The 20,538-nt window shown below is 42.9% G+C and overlaps 1 protein-coding gene across 6 annotated transcripts in view; it reads right to left on the bottom strand.

The window, feature by feature from the left end:
* DNAJC6 (DnaJ heat shock protein family (Hsp40) member C6) overlaps positions 1 to 20,538 on the bottom strand; it is a 101,594-nt gene that overhangs the window by 28,661 nt on the left and 52,395 nt on the right. For 5 of the 6 annotated variants that reach the window (XM_090048644.1, XM_090048643.1, XM_090048646.1 and 2 more), the window contains 4 exons: positions 4,460 to 4,610; positions 3,522 to 3,571; positions 3,252 to 3,400; positions 1,154 to 1,276 (listed from right to left, as the gene is read on the bottom strand). In XM_090048644.1, coding sequence (XP_089904770.1) covers positions 1,154 to 1,276; positions 3,252 to 3,400; positions 3,522 to 3,571; positions 4,460 to 4,610 — 473 coding nt within the window. Of the gene's footprint in view, positions 1 to 1,153; positions 1,277 to 3,251; positions 3,401 to 3,521; positions 3,572 to 4,459; positions 4,611 to 20,538 lie in introns of those variants that run through there. The other variant, XM_090048647.1, reaches the window with a different exon arrangement.

The following is a 20,538-nucleotide window of genomic DNA, read 5'->3' as shown; positions in this document are numbered from 1 at the left end:
ATGAAATCTGCCCAGATATTTCAAATTTATGCTGCAAAGAACCGCCAGCCCTGCAAATTCAACTGCAGAGAAACAAATAAATAAAGTAGTTCCTTCCCATTCCCCACTCTCAATATTAAAAGGTTCTACAGGCCAAACCATGGATCCCAGATTCACGTCCCACTCCACTGCCTTCCTCAACTTTTTACCAGTGCTTAAACCTCACATGGGTTTCCACACCTATGTGTTTGTAAAGGTTCATGAAACAGCAGCCCATCTCCTTCTGTCACAGAGCCAACAGGAGAAGCAGCCAAAATCCCCCATCCTTCCCCCACCACCTTTAGTGTTGATAAATGACTTGCATAGAAGCAAACAGTCTGAGTTTGCGAAACAGTCAGTATTGCACTGAGTTTTCAGCACAGACCCACAATATAATGGCAGGATCTTTTTTGTATCGTTTGAAGTTCGCTCCCCGTTCCTCCTAATCAGTCTCAAGCTAGAATCTATGACTGCTTGCACACTTTAAAAAAACCCAGAAAAAACACCACTCTCTTTACCGAAAGCAGCAGTGTATTACAGACTCTGTGGAGCCATGTCAAAGTATATCATGGGCTTCAGTGGGGTTTTTTTGTTTTTGAGATAATTCTGTGCAAGCTAATAACTGATTGAATCAGCTTTAGATAAAAGCACCAAAAAATCCCCACTAAAGTATCCCATTTATACAGACACTGGGTGAGCTGGATCCAATTAACATGCTGCCTCTTCTGGGCATGTGCTGGGTTTGGCGCAAAAGCACACCAAGTTTAAAGCACCATTTTTTGTTTAACATCTGCAAGCAGCCTACATTTAAAACATCATAACCAACCATGGTAACAGTCAAAGCCACTGCTGACACTATTTGCCATTACAGTGGGCATCATATGGTTCTCTAGCAATGAGCAAACATGTAAGGATACCGTACAAGGGGCATGGCAGTTTTAAACTTCCACTGAATTTCCAATACATCTTTATTCTATAGTTTAGGAATTGCATATTAAATTGCCAGCCCCATTGTCCTGGGATAAGACATCATTGCATGTTGGCTCATTATGTTTATTCACCATTACACATTTCTCATTATCCTTACAAGATTTTGCCAGATTTTTCAGAGGCAACTACTTACTGGCCAACTTACCATGCAATGGATGACACACACATTTTTGGGGTTCTGCTGTAGCCAGTTGTGCATATTCTTACATACAGCATAGAGATTGTGCAAACTGGGTGCCTGTCTCACTGGCCAGCTACATTCAGACACCTATGGGATCACAGATGAACAAGCAAAAACAAGATTCAGAAAACAGCTTACTCAAAGCACACTACCACAGACCTTTTCTGTCAGTCAGAGCACAGGCCTTTCCCAAAAACGCAGATTTGTGGTTTAGACTCCTTCTCCCCAACCCCTTTTTCTCATGCTTAATACTGCTCAATAAAAGGGAGTCATAAATTATCCAAGTGCACAAGCAGAAAAAAAAATCCTCTTGGCAGTAGATTTTTTAAAAAATTAGGGTCCAAGTCAGATAATCTTGATGGGTCATTTATCATACACACATCTCACCATTACAGTTTTTTTTTTTACAAGAAGTCCTGCACTAGGTCACATGGTTGAAGAGCTGGCAAATTAGTTCTCAAAGCCCAGTTGTGGCCTAGTTTTTAAAAGACATGCACATCTCTGTTGATCTACTGAAGTGGAGTTTGTGAGCTTACAGTACTGGCTAGTTAAAAACGAAGAGTGGCTAAATTCTCCTAACTGATGGGAAATTCATCACCGGGAAATTTTTACTGCAAAAATAAATTTGATTATAAAAGAATTGAGATGAAACCTGAGCATTTCAATAGAGTCATACAAGAAAGGCAAAATGTGTGTCAGATTGACAGCCCAGCATGGGCTCAAAATCCCATAATTGTCTGAAGAACAATCTTTGCAGTAGAATGCCGAACTGCGATCAGCCAGCGTTCCCCTTCAATTTAAGAGGCAGGGAGTGGGGGTGCAGATGGGTGTAAAATATACATATTTTGTAAAGATTTATTTACAGAGTGAGGGCCACTTATATCAAGTATCAGCTGTATATTCATTTGTAGAAAAAGATCACAAAACCATCTCTGTAAACATTTGTTTTCTATCCTAAGCAACTAGCTTTATGTCTATGTTGTTACTATGGCCTACTACAAAGTCTTATTTAAGACTACATCTGGTGGAATAATTATTCAGATTTGTCAGCGCGAGTGCTCATCTACTGAGTGATTGCGTCATGAAGTATGGCAAGTGTCTACTAGACTATTCTTTATATTGTAATCATGCAAACTAAAATGGATCCCCCAGATGCTTTTGCATCATGCTTTAAAAAAAACATGAAATAAAACCCGCACAGCCAGCAAACTGCACGTGCAATTCGTCCCAGTTGTGTTTTGCCATTCTCAGAGAGGCAGTTAATGTCAATACGACCAATGACCCTCACACTAAATATCTTCTAAGCCTCAATGCAACAGATTGTAAATAGTAATGGCTTTTCAGTTCTTATAATATGCATTTCAAGCAGTCCATAATTATGCACTACTTTGTCTATAATTACATATCTGCCTGCTGGTCTGTAATTAGGTTATTAAGTACACGTTATACAGCATTTTATTTGCATAGAGTGCTACCTTACCAAGTGCAACCATGTTCAAACTGTGCGTGTTCAAATGATTTGAAAAGGCAAGAGCCAGCAGCCCACTTTTTTGTTGTATGTTTGACTAATCCTCAGGCAGCACCATCAAAGAATGTGAAATGTTGGGGTCTATATTTGCTTTCACAGTTAAATCTGTATTTGGATTTCATCTCTAAGTTGTTCCCAGCTTCTTTGGGAGACTGTCAGGAAAGAACTAAGAGAATGGACCCTATCATCATTGCTCTCTTCCTTTTCCCCCCCTACCTACCCCCCAAAAAACACATAAGCAAACCCAACGCTAAAAATAATCAAGGCAAAACTTGTAGCCTTTAAAGTAGCTGGTTTCCAGATATGCTGGCTGCTTTTCCTCCTTGCAAATACTGAAGAGGTGAATGAACCGACAGAAAGAGTAGCACTACAGGGGATGGGATTAGATAGCAAAAATGCCATAGATTACACCACACTATTTTTCCTTTTGAAATTTTCATTCTCTAAAGTGGGGGTGGGGAAAGCAAGGGAAAAATCCACTTAAATACTGAATAAGCATCCCACCTTCCCCTCACTACATACATGTGCACTTACTCTATTATGAAACTTGGCACTACGATAAGACTTCGGTGACAAATTGAACACGGTGTAGTGGTCAGGATGTCTTGAATCCAAGAACGTCCGTACATCTTCGATATGATTTCTGAATCCTAGTTCAACGCCTTCAGCAGGAAAGGACATAACTGGCAATGAGAAAGAGAAAAGCAAGAATGAATACAGTTTGTGAGCATGTTATGATCCAACTCCTGAACCCTGGTGTGAGAAACACCATGATTTTATTTCACACCAATAACCAACACTTACCAATGATTCTTGAGGTAACATAAGAAATATCTAGCTCTCCCTTGGTGTAACTAAAGGAAAGAAAGTAGGAGAGAGAGATGTGTTAATGTATATACCTAGATACAGAAGATGAGCGATTACAGAAGGTAAGATGACAGTGAATCTTTGTGAGGAAAGATTTATTATTAGGAAAGAACAAGTGTTAAAAAGACAAGCTAGTTGCATGCTCTAAAGTCAAGTCTCTACAAAAAACTCTTGCTAAGAGTGGCCTGGTGGAGTCTCTCCTTTCTGTATTTGTGTGTCCCAGGTCTATCACACACTTTCCAAAGGAGCCTCCTCTCCTCCAAGAAAACTGCCTTGAATACATCTAATAGAAATGTAGGTCACTTGTAGAGTCAGTCCCTTTCACAGCTGCCTTCTGTATAATGTGGCTACATTGGAAGACCACAAAAACAGTTAGTGAGCACCACTGTGTAGTGTGAGGCTCAACTGATAAACGGCAACAGCTTGAAACAAATCCTCAGAATTATCTTTAAACCAATAGTCAAAAATAGGAACAGCAGCAGCTAAGTAATCAGAAGTGTTAGGAGAGGTGGTTGCTTTATGTGATAACAGATGGAAGAGAACAAAGGTCTAGGTGTAGCTCAGCAGATGTGGGACTGCAGAAGGGCAAAAGAGAGATGTCAAGATCTCGATAAAGAAGGTCTTATCCAAATTTGAGGTTGATGCGACTTCAAGGATGAATGCACAAGTTTTATTTTAATGGCCTCAGGCTCCCTGAGACCAAATATTTAATAATAGGACCAACTCAGTCAGAAAAAGGTACACCTAACACTGATCTTGTACCTGGTTATCTATACATTTTGTCCTTTACCAGCCACAAATAAGAGTTTCCAAGCAACACCCAATGCTATGGTGTTCATTTCAGCTGTGTAAAGTGATGGTTAGTTTTACTGTACCTGGCAACAGACTGCATGACTTTAGAAGAAGTATCTTTTAAGGTGTCCTTCAGGTTATCCTTCAAGTTGCTGAAGAGTCTCCCTGCTCCTCCTTTAACCATATCTAGTAAGCCTCCCCCATAGTTGGGCTCCATATCTGGCGATGAGGCACCTTAAAATAAATAAGTCACTATATATCACTTACTCAGAACAAAGAATATATTTCCAACAAATATGTGGACAGTAACAATGCAGCCTCATGCAGTACTTCACTTAAGATCAAGAGACTAGTTCTCACTGGTCTTAAGTCAAAATCAGAAGACAGGAAGATTTCTGTTTGCAAGACCAAGGAAATCAACCGATTGCCAGGCTAATGCCTTGTACTTTGCCAACTGAACAGTCACAATGTGAGCACCAGCCATTTCTGTCACTTTTTTTTTTTTTTTTTTTACCTCAACCCAGCCTCAAGGGGATAGACAGCCTTCATGCTGAACTCCATTCTTCAAAAGCAACCAATTTGTCTACCATGAGCCAGATCAAGTTGATAACACCCTTCACACAGAGACAATAGACAGCAATGCAGCAAAACTAAGTCAAAGGCTTCATCTTGTACTTATCAGAACCTAAGATTCTAGCACACTTGAAGGCTAAGGACAAGAGTTACACATAAACCAATTTAAGTAACCAAAAACTGATTTAAACCTGTAACAGAATAGAAGTTCAGTGCGCATAAACCAGTTTCAAAATGGCTGAAACTGGTTTAAGATAAACCCAGCTGAGTGCAGTATCAGACTTAACCGACTTGGGTAAAACCAGTTTAAGTCCCAGGCCCCTTCCTGGTTCAAGTTAAATCAGATCCCCTCAGCATCCGTTCCAGCCCTGAGCTGGGCTGTGCTCTCTGCTCCAGCAGAGAAGGGTTGGTAGGGGCTGGGGGGGGGGGAAAAGAGGAAAGAGGCAGGGATTGCCCCACCCACGCAAACCCCAGCTGAGGTCTGGGACCAGGGAGGAGCTCCCAGTAGAGAGCTACCCTGCCCAGCCAAAACAAACAAACAAACAAAAAAAACTTACTGCTGGCTGCAACAGTGGACTACAAATCCCAGAGGCACCTGGAAGCTGGAAAAGGAAGTGATGAACAACCCTACAGAGTCCTGCTGCTGTAATTCTGGACTGCAAATCCCAGAGACCTCAGGGGCAGCAGGAAGAGGAAGTAAACACACAACCCCTGTTGGCTATGTGCCAGGGAGCATGCTCTAGAGCCCCCACCCTAGCTCCTGGCTTGAGTCATTGCAGGCAAGTGGCTGTATTTCCACAATCAGAAGTGAATGTCTGTCTAGTTGTTTCCCAGTTTAATCTTTGTATCTTAGACTAACCTGCAAAAACTGAATCAATTCAGCCTCAGGCTTTTTGACCATCTGTACTTAGCCCAAGTGTACAAAACACAGCAATTTTCTCCATACAAAAGGAAACTGATATATACCTATCATTCCCATACTAACAGTTTGGGGGGGGGGGGAAGGAGGGCAGGAAGTGACCAAGTTATGTATTCAGGGCAATAATTAGTAGCGATCACTTATTAGAGTATGGTTTTGGGAAGAGGTGGAGGATATGCACTAATTTTTTTTAAAAGACTTACGCTGTTTGCAGCAGGAAGCACATCTTCCTATAGAATCCAGAATAATGGGTCACGAACCAAGCTGGGGTTTTGGAATACTAGTGCATATTATTACAGCCCCATATTTAGCACTACGGAAAAAAAAATCAAAACACAAGATTCATGTCCCCAAGGTAATTTTTAAGGTTATTAGATTGGGATGCAATATGCACTCAATAGACCCCTATTTTAAAATTAAATGATGTGGCTTTCTTTATTGTAATCATCAACTGAGTTCTGAAAGCCTTTGATATTACAGCAAAATCTTCTTTTTGTTAGTTGCCTTCCCAAATGGGCTTTTAATATATTCTCTCTGGAAAAGAGATTTTATTTTGAGACAGACTAAGACAAACATGACATTTAATTCTAGAATTAAGTGAATGAATCAAGGCATGACCCTAATAGAAGGATTTTTAAACCGTCTACTGTCTATAAAAAGCTAGCTCATGCCTTACTCAAACTGCACTCTGCTTATTAGCCTTAAGGCTCTGCTAAGGCCAAAAATAGTTAGTCTTAGTGCTTTTGTTATCTCACTTCACTCAGATTACACCCAGCACAAATAGAACCAAGTATAAAAGAGTAAGATTTAGACAAGCTGTCAAGAGTTTGCATGTGCCAGCATTGGGCTAGCTATCCCAACAAGGATGGCGATCGAAAATTCCGCAATCAACCAGGGATGTATTTGGTAGCCACGGTAGTCTGAGACAAAAAGAAATGCAAAAAATCTAGAACTCTGGGTTCAGAGATGATACCTTTCATTAGACCAACTAAGAAAAAAATTTGCAAAAAAAGAAAAGAAAGAAGATAATCTATCAGGGCAGATTTAGCCTTCAATCAGCATGCAACATGGGGAGAATAGACTGGGTGTGGGGGAGTTAATGGTGGCTAAATAACAAAAGTGGTGGGGGACAGCAGTAGTCTAGAGTAGATGTTGCTGGGTCCTTTTCCATGAGAAATATCAGGCAATAGCTGCAAATCTAAATGAAACAACCTTCTTTCCTGAAAAAGCATTCCTTCTTCATGGCACAATAAGAGTCTGGGAACACCTGTAAATACCTGGTAGTAAAACCTTGCTTTAACTTTGCAGTAGCAAAATCCATGCTGATCACTAAACAAGGAATGATATGCCAAGTAAAGTTGCAGGTGGTCGGGTGAGATTTCATGCCTTTATAAGAAAAACAATTTTAAAAAATGGAAGTGCAAAAATCTGCGGCCCCACCGGGGCTGAGCATGAAACATTCGTTAGTAACAGACTACCATCATCACTAGAGATTGGAATCCGAAGAAATTAAAGCTGTTGAAAGAATGAGGGAGCATGTTGGGAACTGACCACTGACACTTACCCTTATATTAACAGGAATTCTGCACAGTGCAACACAGCAAGGTCTTTCTAGACGCTTCTTTATTCTACAGACGTAGTATGTTAATACCATTCAGATCACAGTTTAGTGAGCTATACATGAGCACTGCTTCACTATTACCAAGTTACTATTCAAGGGGCATTCAAATATTAAATATGCTGGACAACGTACCCCTACTGAGTTCACTTCATAGATGCATTTTTTAGATTTCTATAAAAATCATCTATTATTCTTACATTGCACTTGCTGTTTACAATCCATTCAGTAATATTGCCAATTTAGTGCCCCAATGGAATGTGTAGTTTGAGCCATGCAGTTACTCCTCTTTAATTAAGGCATGTTTAATACATGGTACTTGTAAAACATCTAGGGTAGTCTTTGTAGAGGCCCTAGAGTTGTAGCTACTCACTTCTGTCTTGAAACCTGCTCACCAAGAATACTGTAACACTCCATGGCAGGTTTACACTCTTCTCTCTCACCATACAGACTTCCAAATCTCCATAGTTTTAGCAAGTGACAGAATAAAGTAGGATACTGGCTTTCAGATAGTGTCAGTTAGCTATAAAGGAACCAATGTGAGTATGGAAGAACAGTAGTAAGAGGCCACCACCTAGGATTTCTACTTTCAATAAGAAAGATGAGAGACAATCTTCCTACACTTAGGCTAGGTCAGACATTACACACAAACCAGTTTAAAAAGTGATCAGAAACTGGTTTAAACCTGTAACAGAACAGATGTTCAGTGCACATAAACCAGTTTGAGATAAACCTGGCTGAATGTAGTATCAGACTTAAACTGATTTGGGTTAAACCAGTCTATGTAATGTCTGTCCCAGGCCCCTCCCCAGTTTAAATTAAACCAGAGTCTCCCAGCATGCTCTCTGGGCTGGGTGGGGCCATTTGCTAGAGCAGAGCAGGGGTGGCCTTGCCCCTCTTCTTCCTAGCCAGAGCACTAATCACAGCTCCAGCTGGCTGAGGGACTGCAGCGGCTGCCAGGCTTCCCTCCCCACCTTACCTCCCTCCCCGATGACTGCTCAAATAGGGATCCCAGAGAAGGGTCCCAGCATCTGGCCATGCTAACTAATGCTAAGAGATGTCTGTGTGGGTCTCCAGTTTCACTGGAATAAAGGAAGACAGCTGGTGGCTTGCAAATGCAAATACACCCTGAAGATAAGAAGAGCTTGAAACTAATGAGGGCTTGATGGGCTGATAAACTGGGTGCAATCTGTCAGTCTTCAAGAAAGGAACAAAGAAAGGTGTTAAAAATGACCTGGTTTTCAGACAGTCTGAAGAAGCAAGGAGATGGAAATTGAAAAGTTCAGTCAGTATCAACAGATGCAGGGTCTGGCAATACTCCTGCCCCTTGAGCAGCAAGCAGGGCAAAGCCAGGATGGAGCAGGCAGGGTGGGGGTTTACACCCCTCTCTAATCAGTGTCCTGCTGGGGCCTGGCCATGCCCCCCTCCTCAGCTCAGCACTATGGAAGAGAAAAGAGGGCTGTTCTACCATACCCTGGCATCTAGCCTGAGCCACTGCAGGCACGTGCCTGCATTTTCTCAGTCCAGAGGGTATGTCTGTACAGTTACAAACCCATCCAGCCTAGACAGGTTACACTAACCTGCAATGATTGAATCAATTCAAGCTCAGGCTGAACCTATGTCTGTCCCTAGCCTTAAAGACCTCTTTTGGGGGTTTGTTTGTAGCACTGTTTATCTTAGGACATCAGCAGACAAGGTTCTTTGCATGGGTGGCTGGTGCCACGTTAGTCAGGGGGCACATGTGGGGGATCCTGCCGACTGGGGGGAGGGGGGGTCCCCCAGCGGCCGATCCCACCAATAGCCTAAGCAGCAAATGCAACCGGTCAAGGGGTGCACCAGCCCTCTCAGGGTGTGGACGTGTACTCCCACGTATCCTCTACACATCGCCACTGGTTCTTTGGGTAAATCTGATAACTTTTATTAGACCAACTCAAATAGCTGGAAAAATTCTTTGTGAGTTTTCTGGTGCAAATACCCTTCATCAAGCTGAGGAAACATCTGCAGTTGGTGTGTGCTTTTCCTGGAGTGTTCAGATTTACCTAAATAACCTTGTCTGCCTTTGGGGGTTTGTAGTTCACTGCTGAAAGGAAGGGGAGACAGTTAACAAAAGTATGTAGTGGAAGACTGTTTGCTAAATAGGTTTTAGAGAACTACAGCAACACACTGAAAAGGCTCTAAGACAAAGAAAAAGCCTGAAATCTCTTAGAAACTTGAGTTTTTAAAAAAGGGAAACAAAAATTAAGTATGATCCAAAGATATAGTGAATACAGAGTTATTCATTTATATAAACAGCTCCCTCTCCAGCACGGTCTCTTCCTAAGGAGAGATTCAAGCAGTCAAAACATTGAGATAACTGGTGTCAAGCATTTGAAGGGACAGAAGTAATATTAAAAGGTCAAGGACAGAAAGCTATCAAGTACCCATCCTAGCCACATTCACGAAGCCTGCTACCTACCAGCAATTGCTGCAACACCATAATACCTAGTGTTTTCTATGTGGTAGATTAGAACCACATCCAATGAAGGAACAGATAAAAGACAGAGTTTCCAGCTATCAGATATGGTACTGTTTCCTCAGGCTATTTACAAAAAGTACAAGATGTTATTTCATATCTGAAATACCAAAAAAAAAAAAAAGCATTGAGATCACATCGCTACTGCACATTGCATTACCATATGTCCAGATTTTCCCAGACACGTCCTCTTTTCTGGCCCCTTGTGCTATGTCCCAATGGGTTTTTAATATAAGATCAAATGTCCAGGTTTTTTGCCATTTCCTCTGCTCTCCCAGGCTGGCTGCTTGGGACTGGGAGCAGCAGGCAAGGTGATTGGCCATCAGGGGTCACATGCACCCCGCACAGGCCCTAGCAAGCCAGGTAAAGAGACACTGTGTAGGCGAGACACTTGGGCAGCAGGGCTGGGGGGCAGCGGTCTGCAGGTTGGGAGTGAGGGGGGCTGGCAGGGCAAGCGGCTTAGGAGGCAGAGCATGGGCATATCACTGCCCCCCCATATGATCATATGCTTCTCCCCCACCTCTCAGGTGTCTTCTTTTTTGCTGCTGGAAATATGGTAACCCTACACTGGATATACTTTCAGTAAGTGGAGCACAAAACACACCTCTGCTAAACAGTCTCCAGAAGTAGCACACGGCACAAAGACACCTAAAGGCACAACAAATCTTTCACTGAGCAGAAGTGGTAGAGCCTGCACATGCTTAAGAAGTGATAGATATTGAACCATCTCCTTGGTTTCAAAGCAAGTGCTTTATAGGAAAATGCAAGTCTTGTGACAGGTTTTACCCAACTCCTGGGAAATTCAAATTCCAGTCTTCTTGGCTTATAGCAGCAAAGGATTTTGCAATGTGAGAGGGAGTGTTGCTTCAGCAAGTTCAGAATTAGTTTAATAATAATAATTCGTATGACAGCCAGCCACCCATGCTATCATTCCAACAGTGAAACTATTAAAAAAAAAAAAAAAAAAAAAAAAAAAAAAGGCTTTACATAGCATCACAAACACTAGCTTCTTTCCCACTGGTACATCTTGCTGCAACTACCATTGAAAAGTTGGCCAAATTCAGCCAAATGAAGGTGCATTTGTCATAGAAAACTAAAGACTGTGCACAGAAAAATATATATCTTTAAAGGTTTGTTTATACTGTACAATCAGCTTCAGCAACATCTGGGAGAGTGCCAAAATTAGCACGTTATGTACAGTGGTCAGAATAATGTTCTACCTGGTAGCCAAAGAATCCATGCTAGGGTCAGCAGCACTGTACTTGTAGCTGTATGCAACTACCCACCTCTCTTGTGAGAATGCCAAACAGCATCCTGACTCCCCCTGAAATGTTTCCCAGGTAGAAATCAAGGAGGTTCAAGCCCAAAAGTGTCATACTGAAGCCACAGCCTTTGCTAGAATTCAAGTTAACAATAACAGTTTTCAAAGTTTGTTCATAGTGGCTAGTGAGAGAAGTTGCACATAAACTGGTTTAAGGGATCAGAAACTGGTTTAAACCTGTAACAGAACAGTGGACATAAATCACTTTCAAAATGGCCAAAACTGGTTTAAGATAAACCTGGATGGATATAGATTTAAGTGCTTTAGGTCAAACCAGTTTATGGAACTCCTGTCCCAGATCCCCTCCCAATTCAAGTTAACTCATGGTCCTCCAGCATCCTAAGCTTCTGTGCAGCCCTGGGCTGTGCTGTCTGCTCCAAGGGAGCAGGACTGGACCCACCCCCAGCCATCAGCAGGAGCTTTTTCTTCTCCCATAGCGGAAGCCAGGCTGATTCCCCAGCCCCTGCCCACTCCTTGGCTGGGCGGGGTGGGAATTGGGCTGGCTCCTAGCTTAAGTAGGGAAGTAAAACTGCCACTCCCCTGCAGGGGTCCGGAGCTGGGGGGGGGGGGGGCTCCCCTTCCCCTTCCCCCAACTTCCTCCTCAGCCAGCCAAGGAAGGGACACAGCCAGATCAGCCCAGCTCCTAGCTTCCAGTTCAGGCAGGGGGTGTGTAAGCCCCTAGTGTGGGTTTCCCCCCACCCATGCCAGGTACAGTCCAGCTGAGGGTCCAGAGCCAGGAGAGGGAGGGGGATGGGCATTTCCCCCCCACAATCCCTCCTCAGCCAACCTGCCAGCCCAGGACGGGGCATGGCTGGGTGATCGGCCTTGTTCCCGGCTCAGTCGGCGGCGGGGGGGGGGGGGGGGGGGGGTACAAAGCCCCCACTGTGGGCTTCCAGACCCCCAGCTAGGCTGTGCCCAGTGTGGGTTGGGGGGAAGCCCACAGTGGGGGCTTTACTTCCTGTGACTGAGCTGGAAGCTGGGAGCCAGGCTGATCACCCAGCTATACTCCCTCGTCTGCCAGCAGGCCTGCAAAAGAAGGAGGGGGGTCTTGCTGCCTTTCTGATTTGAAAAATGAAGTCAGTCAGTTCACTTGCTTATCAGCTCAGCCTAGGCAGTTTAGAGAAACCTCCAAAGACCAAATCGATTCAGCCTCGGGCTTTTTGAATGTCTGTACTTGGCTATAGAGGGTTGTCACTACTCCAGGTGTGTTTCCAGTGGTTCCCCTCTGCAATAAAGGATCATAAGCAAGTCTGAGTGAGTGGGTTGTAATCAACAGTGCCATCTGGACCCAAGATGTTAGTATCTGAATCCTTCCATACAAAAGAAAATAAACTTATAGTCAACTGGCAGCAAAATGCACTTTCAGCAGCCAGAAGAATCTATTAAAAGAAAAAACCTCCTATGATAAACTTAGAAGAATTACAAAAAATCAGGATTGTTTGTAGGAGATGTTTGCATATCCAGCATTACAGCTAGCGTGGGAAATGTAGCTGTAGGTTCTCCTCCAGTAAGGGCCAATGACACAGTATGCAACCATTTGCTTTTCCTTTAAAAGCAAGCTACAATTATTAATCCAACATCCCAGGAGAATAAGAATACAATTTAAGGTTAAAAAAAAAAAAGAAAAATTCTGGTAATATTTTATTCAACAGCAAAGCTAGGAGTTTTTCAGCAAGTTGGTATGGGGAAAGAAAAGAGCACAGATAAGAGTATTCCCCCATGGCTTTAAATCCAATATTCTACATATTCATGCAAAGCAATCGAGTTAATTTTGACCTTGTGTTAAATTGCTGTCTATTGATCTTATCCTTATTTGTAAAAACTAATTCTCGCCGAACACAAGATGCTTCCTGTTATCTAGGCAATAAGACATCTTTACTAATTTAATTACAGAATACTCATTGAAAAGAGTGAAAGCTCTCAAAGAAACACCACTGCTTGACAGCTTTTGCCTATATTTTATTCCTTATTTTAGTATAGTTTTTGTGGTGTTATCCATGCTTTTTCCTAGTAAAAATATGTTATTGCTATAGCATCTTTAATGCAGTCTCTCTCAAAACATATTAGTGCAAAAAGAGCCAGCACAGCTTTTTTACAAAGGCCTCATCCAGAATGGGAAAATTTTCAGCATCTACATTTCCAAGCCACTGACTTGAGCTGGTGTAGGAGGGGGGAAAGTAGGTGAAAACTCACTTTTCCTAATCTATTTAATTGACAGATTCAGCCTGGACGTCTTTATTACTTAGTTTTTAAATTTAAAAAAAATATATACTTCATAGATTTCCAATAGGTAGCCTCTCATTCCAAGGAGTCTGTTCCCTCTAGTTATCCTGGGAAGGAGAGGGACACTGCCTAAGCATAGGTATCTAATACACATGCATATATCACATCACTGAGACATCTTACTTTATGCATTATCAGCTTACTTCTAAACATACCTACAAGAAGGAATGTAATTAATAGTCTTTTCTGCTAATTGGATATGATGTTTCCTATTGCTTTCTCCGAGAAGGGAGCCCCTTTTAGCCAGAATAATCTCCCTGGGATCTCCAAATAAAATGCCACCTTCAGGAGAGTTTCACATTGTGCTTGCCCAAGAGTAAAGAGTTACACTAGTACTCCCAGCAGTGTCCTTTACTGCTGTTTAGAAGACAAGGGAAGGCACTCAGTGCTGCATAACAGCTAAAAACTGGGGGGAGGGAAGAAACCAGCAAAATGAGACAGACAGACAGACCTAGAAAGGAGTGGAGGATTTGCTACATTAAGCAGAACAGAGCAGGAAAAAAAAGAAACTGAAGAGTAGAGCATATTTAAAGGAAGGCACATGCCACACCTTAAAAGCTGCAGAAAAATAATACAGCAGCTCATGGAATAGTAGTAGCAGGAGTCTCAGTTCGCCTCCATTTCTCCGTACCAAGCCCTAGACCATCACAGAGAAACAGGCCACATCCACTCACTCCCCCTCCGAACACACCCAAGCCTGGTAACTGGGTAGAGAAAATGGTTTAGAGGGGGGATGGGCACATGTTTCAGCACCACAGTCAGTCATTCTCTCTGTCCAGAGCTCAAGACATATGAATAGTAAAACCAGTCTTTCCAGGCAGCTTGAAAAAAAAAAAAAAAAAAAAAATCAAACCAACAGTCATGAGTTCCCTAGGTTGACAGTGCATTTTCCCTCCCCCTGTGAGAGATCCTGTGCCAGTGCTCAGAGCAAGGGATGCACAGCTGATGATTTCACCCTTTCTTATGCTCTAGGAGACCCTAGACAGCAAGCCAACATTTACAACATGCTTTACAAGTAGCAGAGAAAGTCTGAATAATTGCACTGAGTACAACCCATAACTTGAAAGAGATGAAAAGGTAGGTGCAAAAGCAGAGGCCTAGAAAATGCAGTTCCAGGGTGTTCAACTAGACAATACCCTCACTTACTTGCTTCACTGCTCAAATGCAAAAGCAAGCATGAGTATACAAAAAAAAAAAAGAAAGGTAAGCTCACCTCAAGCTGTTCAACAGCATCTTTCATGTCAGAGCTCCCAGCCCAACAGCATTTTCCCCAATACTCTTTACTACTTTCTGCACTCTTTTGAGAAAGACTGACTACAAGCACCCAGCTTCAGCACTGACCCCACCCTAGTCTGCAGGTTCCTGTAATAAGGACAGGCAGCTGTGGTCTTCCTGTGGAGGAGCATGTTAACCCCTTTCTCAGTCCCTTAGGGTATCCCAAGCATCTTTCCTGTGACTTTTTGCTATAGATAATCAAACATTTGGTACAACGTGGTGCATTTCAACAGCAGGAGAAAAAACAACTTTTTTTGTTTGTTTGGGAGTTTTTTTGGGGGGTGTTAATTAGCTAAACTGCATGAGTAAGCAATCAGTCTGTGGCAGGGATGATTTAGCATTAGGAATATGCAAACAGACATTTACTCCACCAGAAGAGCAGAATCACCTTAACCCTCCCTTACAGCTCATTTGTGGTGGCCTCGGGGGTTTTGACAAGGCACTCCCAGGAGTGTGCTCCAGTGCCTCGTTCGACTGAGGAAAAAAAAGGCCTTGTTTCCCCTCACTGCAGACAGACGGTGTATTATAATGGACTAAAATGGTTGTGGTTCCCATAAATGGATGACAGAGTATGTTAAATTTACTGCAGCGAAATAAAATATGACTCAAGTCAGTGGGAACTACAGATCAATTAAAAGAATCAAACTATGGAAGATTTCCATTGTCTTTTAAACAAAAGGGATCTGTGCTGTGCTCATTCTGAAAGCCATAAATGTTTTTATGAATGCACTATTTCCTGTGAGACAGCACAAGTCTGACACTGTACAGAAAGGAGCTTGGTTACCTGTGTAGCTGGCTTTGTATATGTGCTCCTGTTCCTGATAGTTTTCAATTTTTTTTCAGGTTAATGGACATTTTCTCCTGAAAGATTTTACTTTATAGATCTAGCATTGTATTTCTTTTTTTCCTTAAGTCATTACCAGTGATGGCATTCAAGCAGGAAGCTATGTAAGAAACAAACATTTCTATAGTTATAATCTAGCACATCTTTGCAAAGCCACTATTAAGCCACACAACATCTCTGTGAAATAGGAGAAGAGTCTGAATTATCTGGGCCATAAGCACTTTTAGTAGAAGTGGTGAATTTGAGAGTGCTCCGATAATGCCCATTTCTAGAGTGGAAAGCAAACAGAAGTATTCAAAATGTTCTTTTGCCAAGGCCAAAGGGAGAGTCCATGAATTTTAGGATAGAAAACTTACTCACTCACTCCTTCTTTAGACGCTTACCTACACTTCACACTTTGTGCCTATCCCGAGGATCTCAAATCATTTTACAAACCTTAACAGAACTACATTATCCCAACCTACTTCAAATGTGTAGGTGGCAGGTCATTTGTAAGAAACATATCTGCACTGGTGACTCCTCTTCAGTCAGTCATAAAGGATAGAGTTGAGAGCAGTAAGTGCTACATTTGTTAAATGTCTGCAAGTGAGGCGACCAAAATCTGAGGGAATAATTAATCCATGCTGGATGTGAAGAGCTATGTGATGTGTACCTTGAGTTTTACCTAATTTTAGGAACTGAAAGCACCTACTTCAGGGCTTTTCAATTGGCTGCCTACCAGGCTAATCTGTTGCCCCCAAACTCTCCCTGGTGATCACTCTCCTCATCACTTTGGCTACTGTTGCTGCTGCAGCCAGGGTCTTGGGGCTCCCCTCCCTTCTCTTGCTTGCACTTCTTGCTGGCATCCCCAGGGGCTGAACAGCCTGGGTGTGCTCCTGGGGGAGACCCTGCCCCATTTCATAGTGAAGTGAGAGAGCTTAAGACCAAGAAGGTGAGCAGTTGCTTGCCTGTCCATGCACACGGTGAAGCAGTGATGGTGGAAGCTGCTCTTCCACTCGGGAGCTTACAGCTGAGTAGGCTAGGGGAGGCCAGGGCCCCCACAGCATGCATTCCCTGTATTGGACAGCCACTGACTGCTAAGAAGTTGGACAGCCCTGTCCTTATATAATGCAACACAAAAATCACCCTGCTGTGTCACAAGTGGCAAGTCTGTAATCACTTGACAAAGGAGATTTTCATTCCTGTGGCAAAGAGGCTAGGAGGAAAATACCACAGAGAAGATGTGCTCAGCAGAGTATGCAGGGATTTCATGTCTAAAACCCATTTGCATTAATAAAAGTTACCTGTAGAAATCCCTCAGGCATCCATGAGAATTACACCCTGAACAGTGGTTCTACATTATAAAGTGCAGAGGCTCTGCGATATAGTGGGAGCTGTTTGAGGGACAGTCGGTTAAATAGCCAACAGCTTGTGGTTATTTTCTAGTGACTAGTTATGTGAAGTATGCTGGAAAAGCAGTAAATACGTTGCAGTATGATCTAATGCAATATCTCCCTCTACTTCCCTCTTGATGTTTTATCCTGTCTGCAGGCAACCTGAAACAATGGGTCTGAAGTATTAACTTCCTCATTGTTCATAGGTGCTAACTCACATGCCGATGATACTCTACACTACAAGCATCATTGACATGGCTTCAGTACTGTTTAAGGAATGCAAAAAGGCCAGCCTAGTCTTATTAAGATGTATGCAACCTACTCATGGGAATTTTTTACAGCAGAAGTATGTTTACTTATATTAGCCTAGAATGTTTTAAAAGATTAAGAAATGCTGGTTTGGGGTGGGACACTGGACTATAAATCAGGAGACTTGGGTTCCATACCTAATGCTGACACTGACCTGCTGTGTAACCTTGACCAAGTCACTTCACTTGTGGTAACTCTCCTCCCTCCTTGTCTTGTTAGGTTTTGTAAAATCTTTGGAACAGATATAATCTCTCACAACATGTCTATACTGTAGCTAGTGCAATGGGCTCCAATCTCAACAGGGGCATCTCCTGTCACACAAATAAGTAAGGGAGTGAAGACATCTATAAGTCCCCCCTCCCTTACAAGGTCAAACTCAGAAATCAGCAAGGAAAGACTTAAATTATACAATCCATTTCCCTAAAATGAAGGATACAGTAGTGTTACCATGTTTCCAATTTCAAGAAGGAGGACACTGGTGGGGGGAGGGGTTCTATGATTGAGGAGGGGCAGCAATATGCCCCCTGCCTGCCCACCCCTGCCAGTGCCCCTCACACCTGACCCGCAGGCCCTTTTCCATTCCCCAGCCCTGCTGGCTGGTGCTCTTCATGCCCAACCTGCAACTCCCTGCTCCCCCCCGGTGCCCTTCACGCCTGACCCACAGACCTCTGCCCCCCCAGCCCTGCTGGTGCCACTCACTCCCAACCTGCAGCCCCTTTCCCACCCCCCAGCCCTGCCGGTGCCCCTCACTCCTGCCTCTCAGTCCCGTGCCCCAAAGCCCTGCCAGTGCCCCACACTCCCGACCTGCAGGCCCCTGCTTCCCACCAGCCCTGCTGGTGCCCCTCACTCCTGACCCCCAGCCCTGCCCATGCCCTGCACTTCTGACCGGCAGCCCCTGCTCCCTCCCAGCCCTGCTGCCCAAGCAGCTTGCACACACATACACATGTGTACACACACACACACACACACACACACACACACACACACACCTACCTTCCAGCTGCTGCCCGGCCCACATGGACCGCAAGTTATCTCTCAACAGCCAATCAGCTTCCCCACTGCCCCCAGCACAGAGCAAAAGCAGAGGCAAAGCAAAAACCTGGACATTTGCTTGCATTTTAAAAAACCCGCCCAAACGGGGGACAAGGGACCAAAAAGGAGGACATCTCTGGGAAAACCCAGACATATGGTAACCCTAGGATACAGTTAACCAGCTCTGTCATTTATCACTAAATTGATCCTAACTATTAGCTGAAAATATGAGGGTGAGAACCGGGAGTTACGGAGAAATTAAGGATGGTGAGTAGTAGTCAACTGTCAGTCCTCTGGATCATGGTGTACACATAAGAGGCCTAGTCAGATGTCTGATGGATCTGTTTGTGGCTGACAAGCCCAATTCAAGAGCGACACAACTTGTTACAAGTTTCACAGATCCATATGTTGTCTGAGTTGGAGTCCAAATTTACAGCATGTTGCTTTCCTCTTTTTCGCTTTGCTTCCATCCTCTGGATCAAAGCCGCTTCATCAAATAATATCTGAACTCAGTCTGGCCTTTGGACTCTGTCACAATGGTCTAAAAGGGGTGGGGTAGGTCTAGGGCATCCTCCACACTTCCATACTCTTGCTTAGGCATACACACTGAAGGACAGAGAGACACATATACCATAATCTAAAAATGTAGACCTAATGTGAGTTTTGTTCTTAGTTCTTAGAAAATTAAATTACAGATCTAAGGTACTGGGTGATTCTGGACAAGCCTTACACGTGCATTAATGCACCATAGGTATTGCATATTAAGTTTAGTACCTGTAATAATAATAATACTGACTGGCACACACCTTTTTAGTGATACTAATGCGCAGTAAACTAATTCTACTTTGCATTAGTACAGTAGCACAGCTTTTGCCATGACACGCTAATGCGCAGTAGAATTAGTCGACTGCACATTTAGCGACTCATGTGGACATGCCCTCTGTTATGCAAGTACTCCTAACTGAACCTTCAACCTCTGAAAAATAGAAAGTGAAGTAATGCTTTCTCCACTGGAACAAGGGTTTAAATTGTTTCGTTTTGTTTTTTGCTTTTAGCTTCTGCCAGTAATCACATAAATTGTTTCCATTCCCCTTTAGCTGTTCAGTGAAGTTGAAACATGAAGTTTAAAATCCCAAAACACATATAGTGTTAGCAGTGGATAAATTTCATGTATTTACCAGAGGATGGGAGTAGAGCTGGCAGGAAAGATTGATTGTTAGCTACTAAGACACAGGGAAAGGACAAACCAGAAAGAGCAAAGAGACAGCACCCAAAAGCAAAGACTGCATTCAGATCAGATTCCTCATTGGCAGTTGCAGTACAAGAATTGGAGGGGGAAAAAAGCTAAAATTACATCTAAAATAAGAAGGGGATCCAGGGATGAATTGGACCATATTCCCCTTTCTAACATTGAGAAAAGTTGCCATTGTCACTGATTTTACAGAAAGGAAAGAACACCTGAAAAGGTGGAGACTAGGGAAAGACAACACAGATTTGTAAGAAAGAAATCCAATCAATAAACTTTCCAGAAAAGTAAAGCAGTGGAAATTTTACTGAGACATCACAAAAGTTTCTGATGTCCTGCTGCACATTAAACTGGCAGAGATATAAGACAGCAAGGATCTGAAACTCCTGTGCATACCAGGTTTTAAAAAGAGGTCTTTGTCTTTATAACAGAGATTAGAGCTCACTGGATATAACTTGAGCAGTGAGACACAGACCGCAACACTGGAAGAATGTCGTGTCCACTTTCTATATATGCAGATGAGAGAAGGGAAATAGCAGAGAAGGCATTTGCATCTACAAATGTATACTAAATCTCTGAGGTGGGAGATTGGAGTTTGTGCATCTGCATGAGACATGGATGAATGAAAATTGAAGCCTTTGTAAAAAGCAGTAATCAGGCACTAAATAAAGAAGGGTGGGGAAAGTAAGGCTGCTATTTAGCAGGAACTTTAGGTTCAGGTTTAATATTAGCCAATGTTTAAGAAAACTAAGTATATAATAGTATATATGAAAAGACATTGGACCACAGATATAACAGGGCAGCCTTTTATCTGGAACACTTTTTTGAAATGTAATTTGGCTGTTTTGTAATAGGAA

Source organism: Crocodylus siamensis, chromosome 5, assembly GCF_052110815.1.
Source record: "Crocodylus siamensis isolate JL-2025a chromosome 5, ASM5211081v1, whole genome shotgun sequence".
Classification (NCBI taxonomy): domain Eukaryota; kingdom Metazoa; phylum Chordata; order Crocodylia; family Crocodylidae; genus Crocodylus; species Crocodylus siamensis.
The sequence above is the reverse complement of the archived record's forward strand: the minus strand, read 5'-3'. Positions and strand labels throughout refer to the sequence as shown.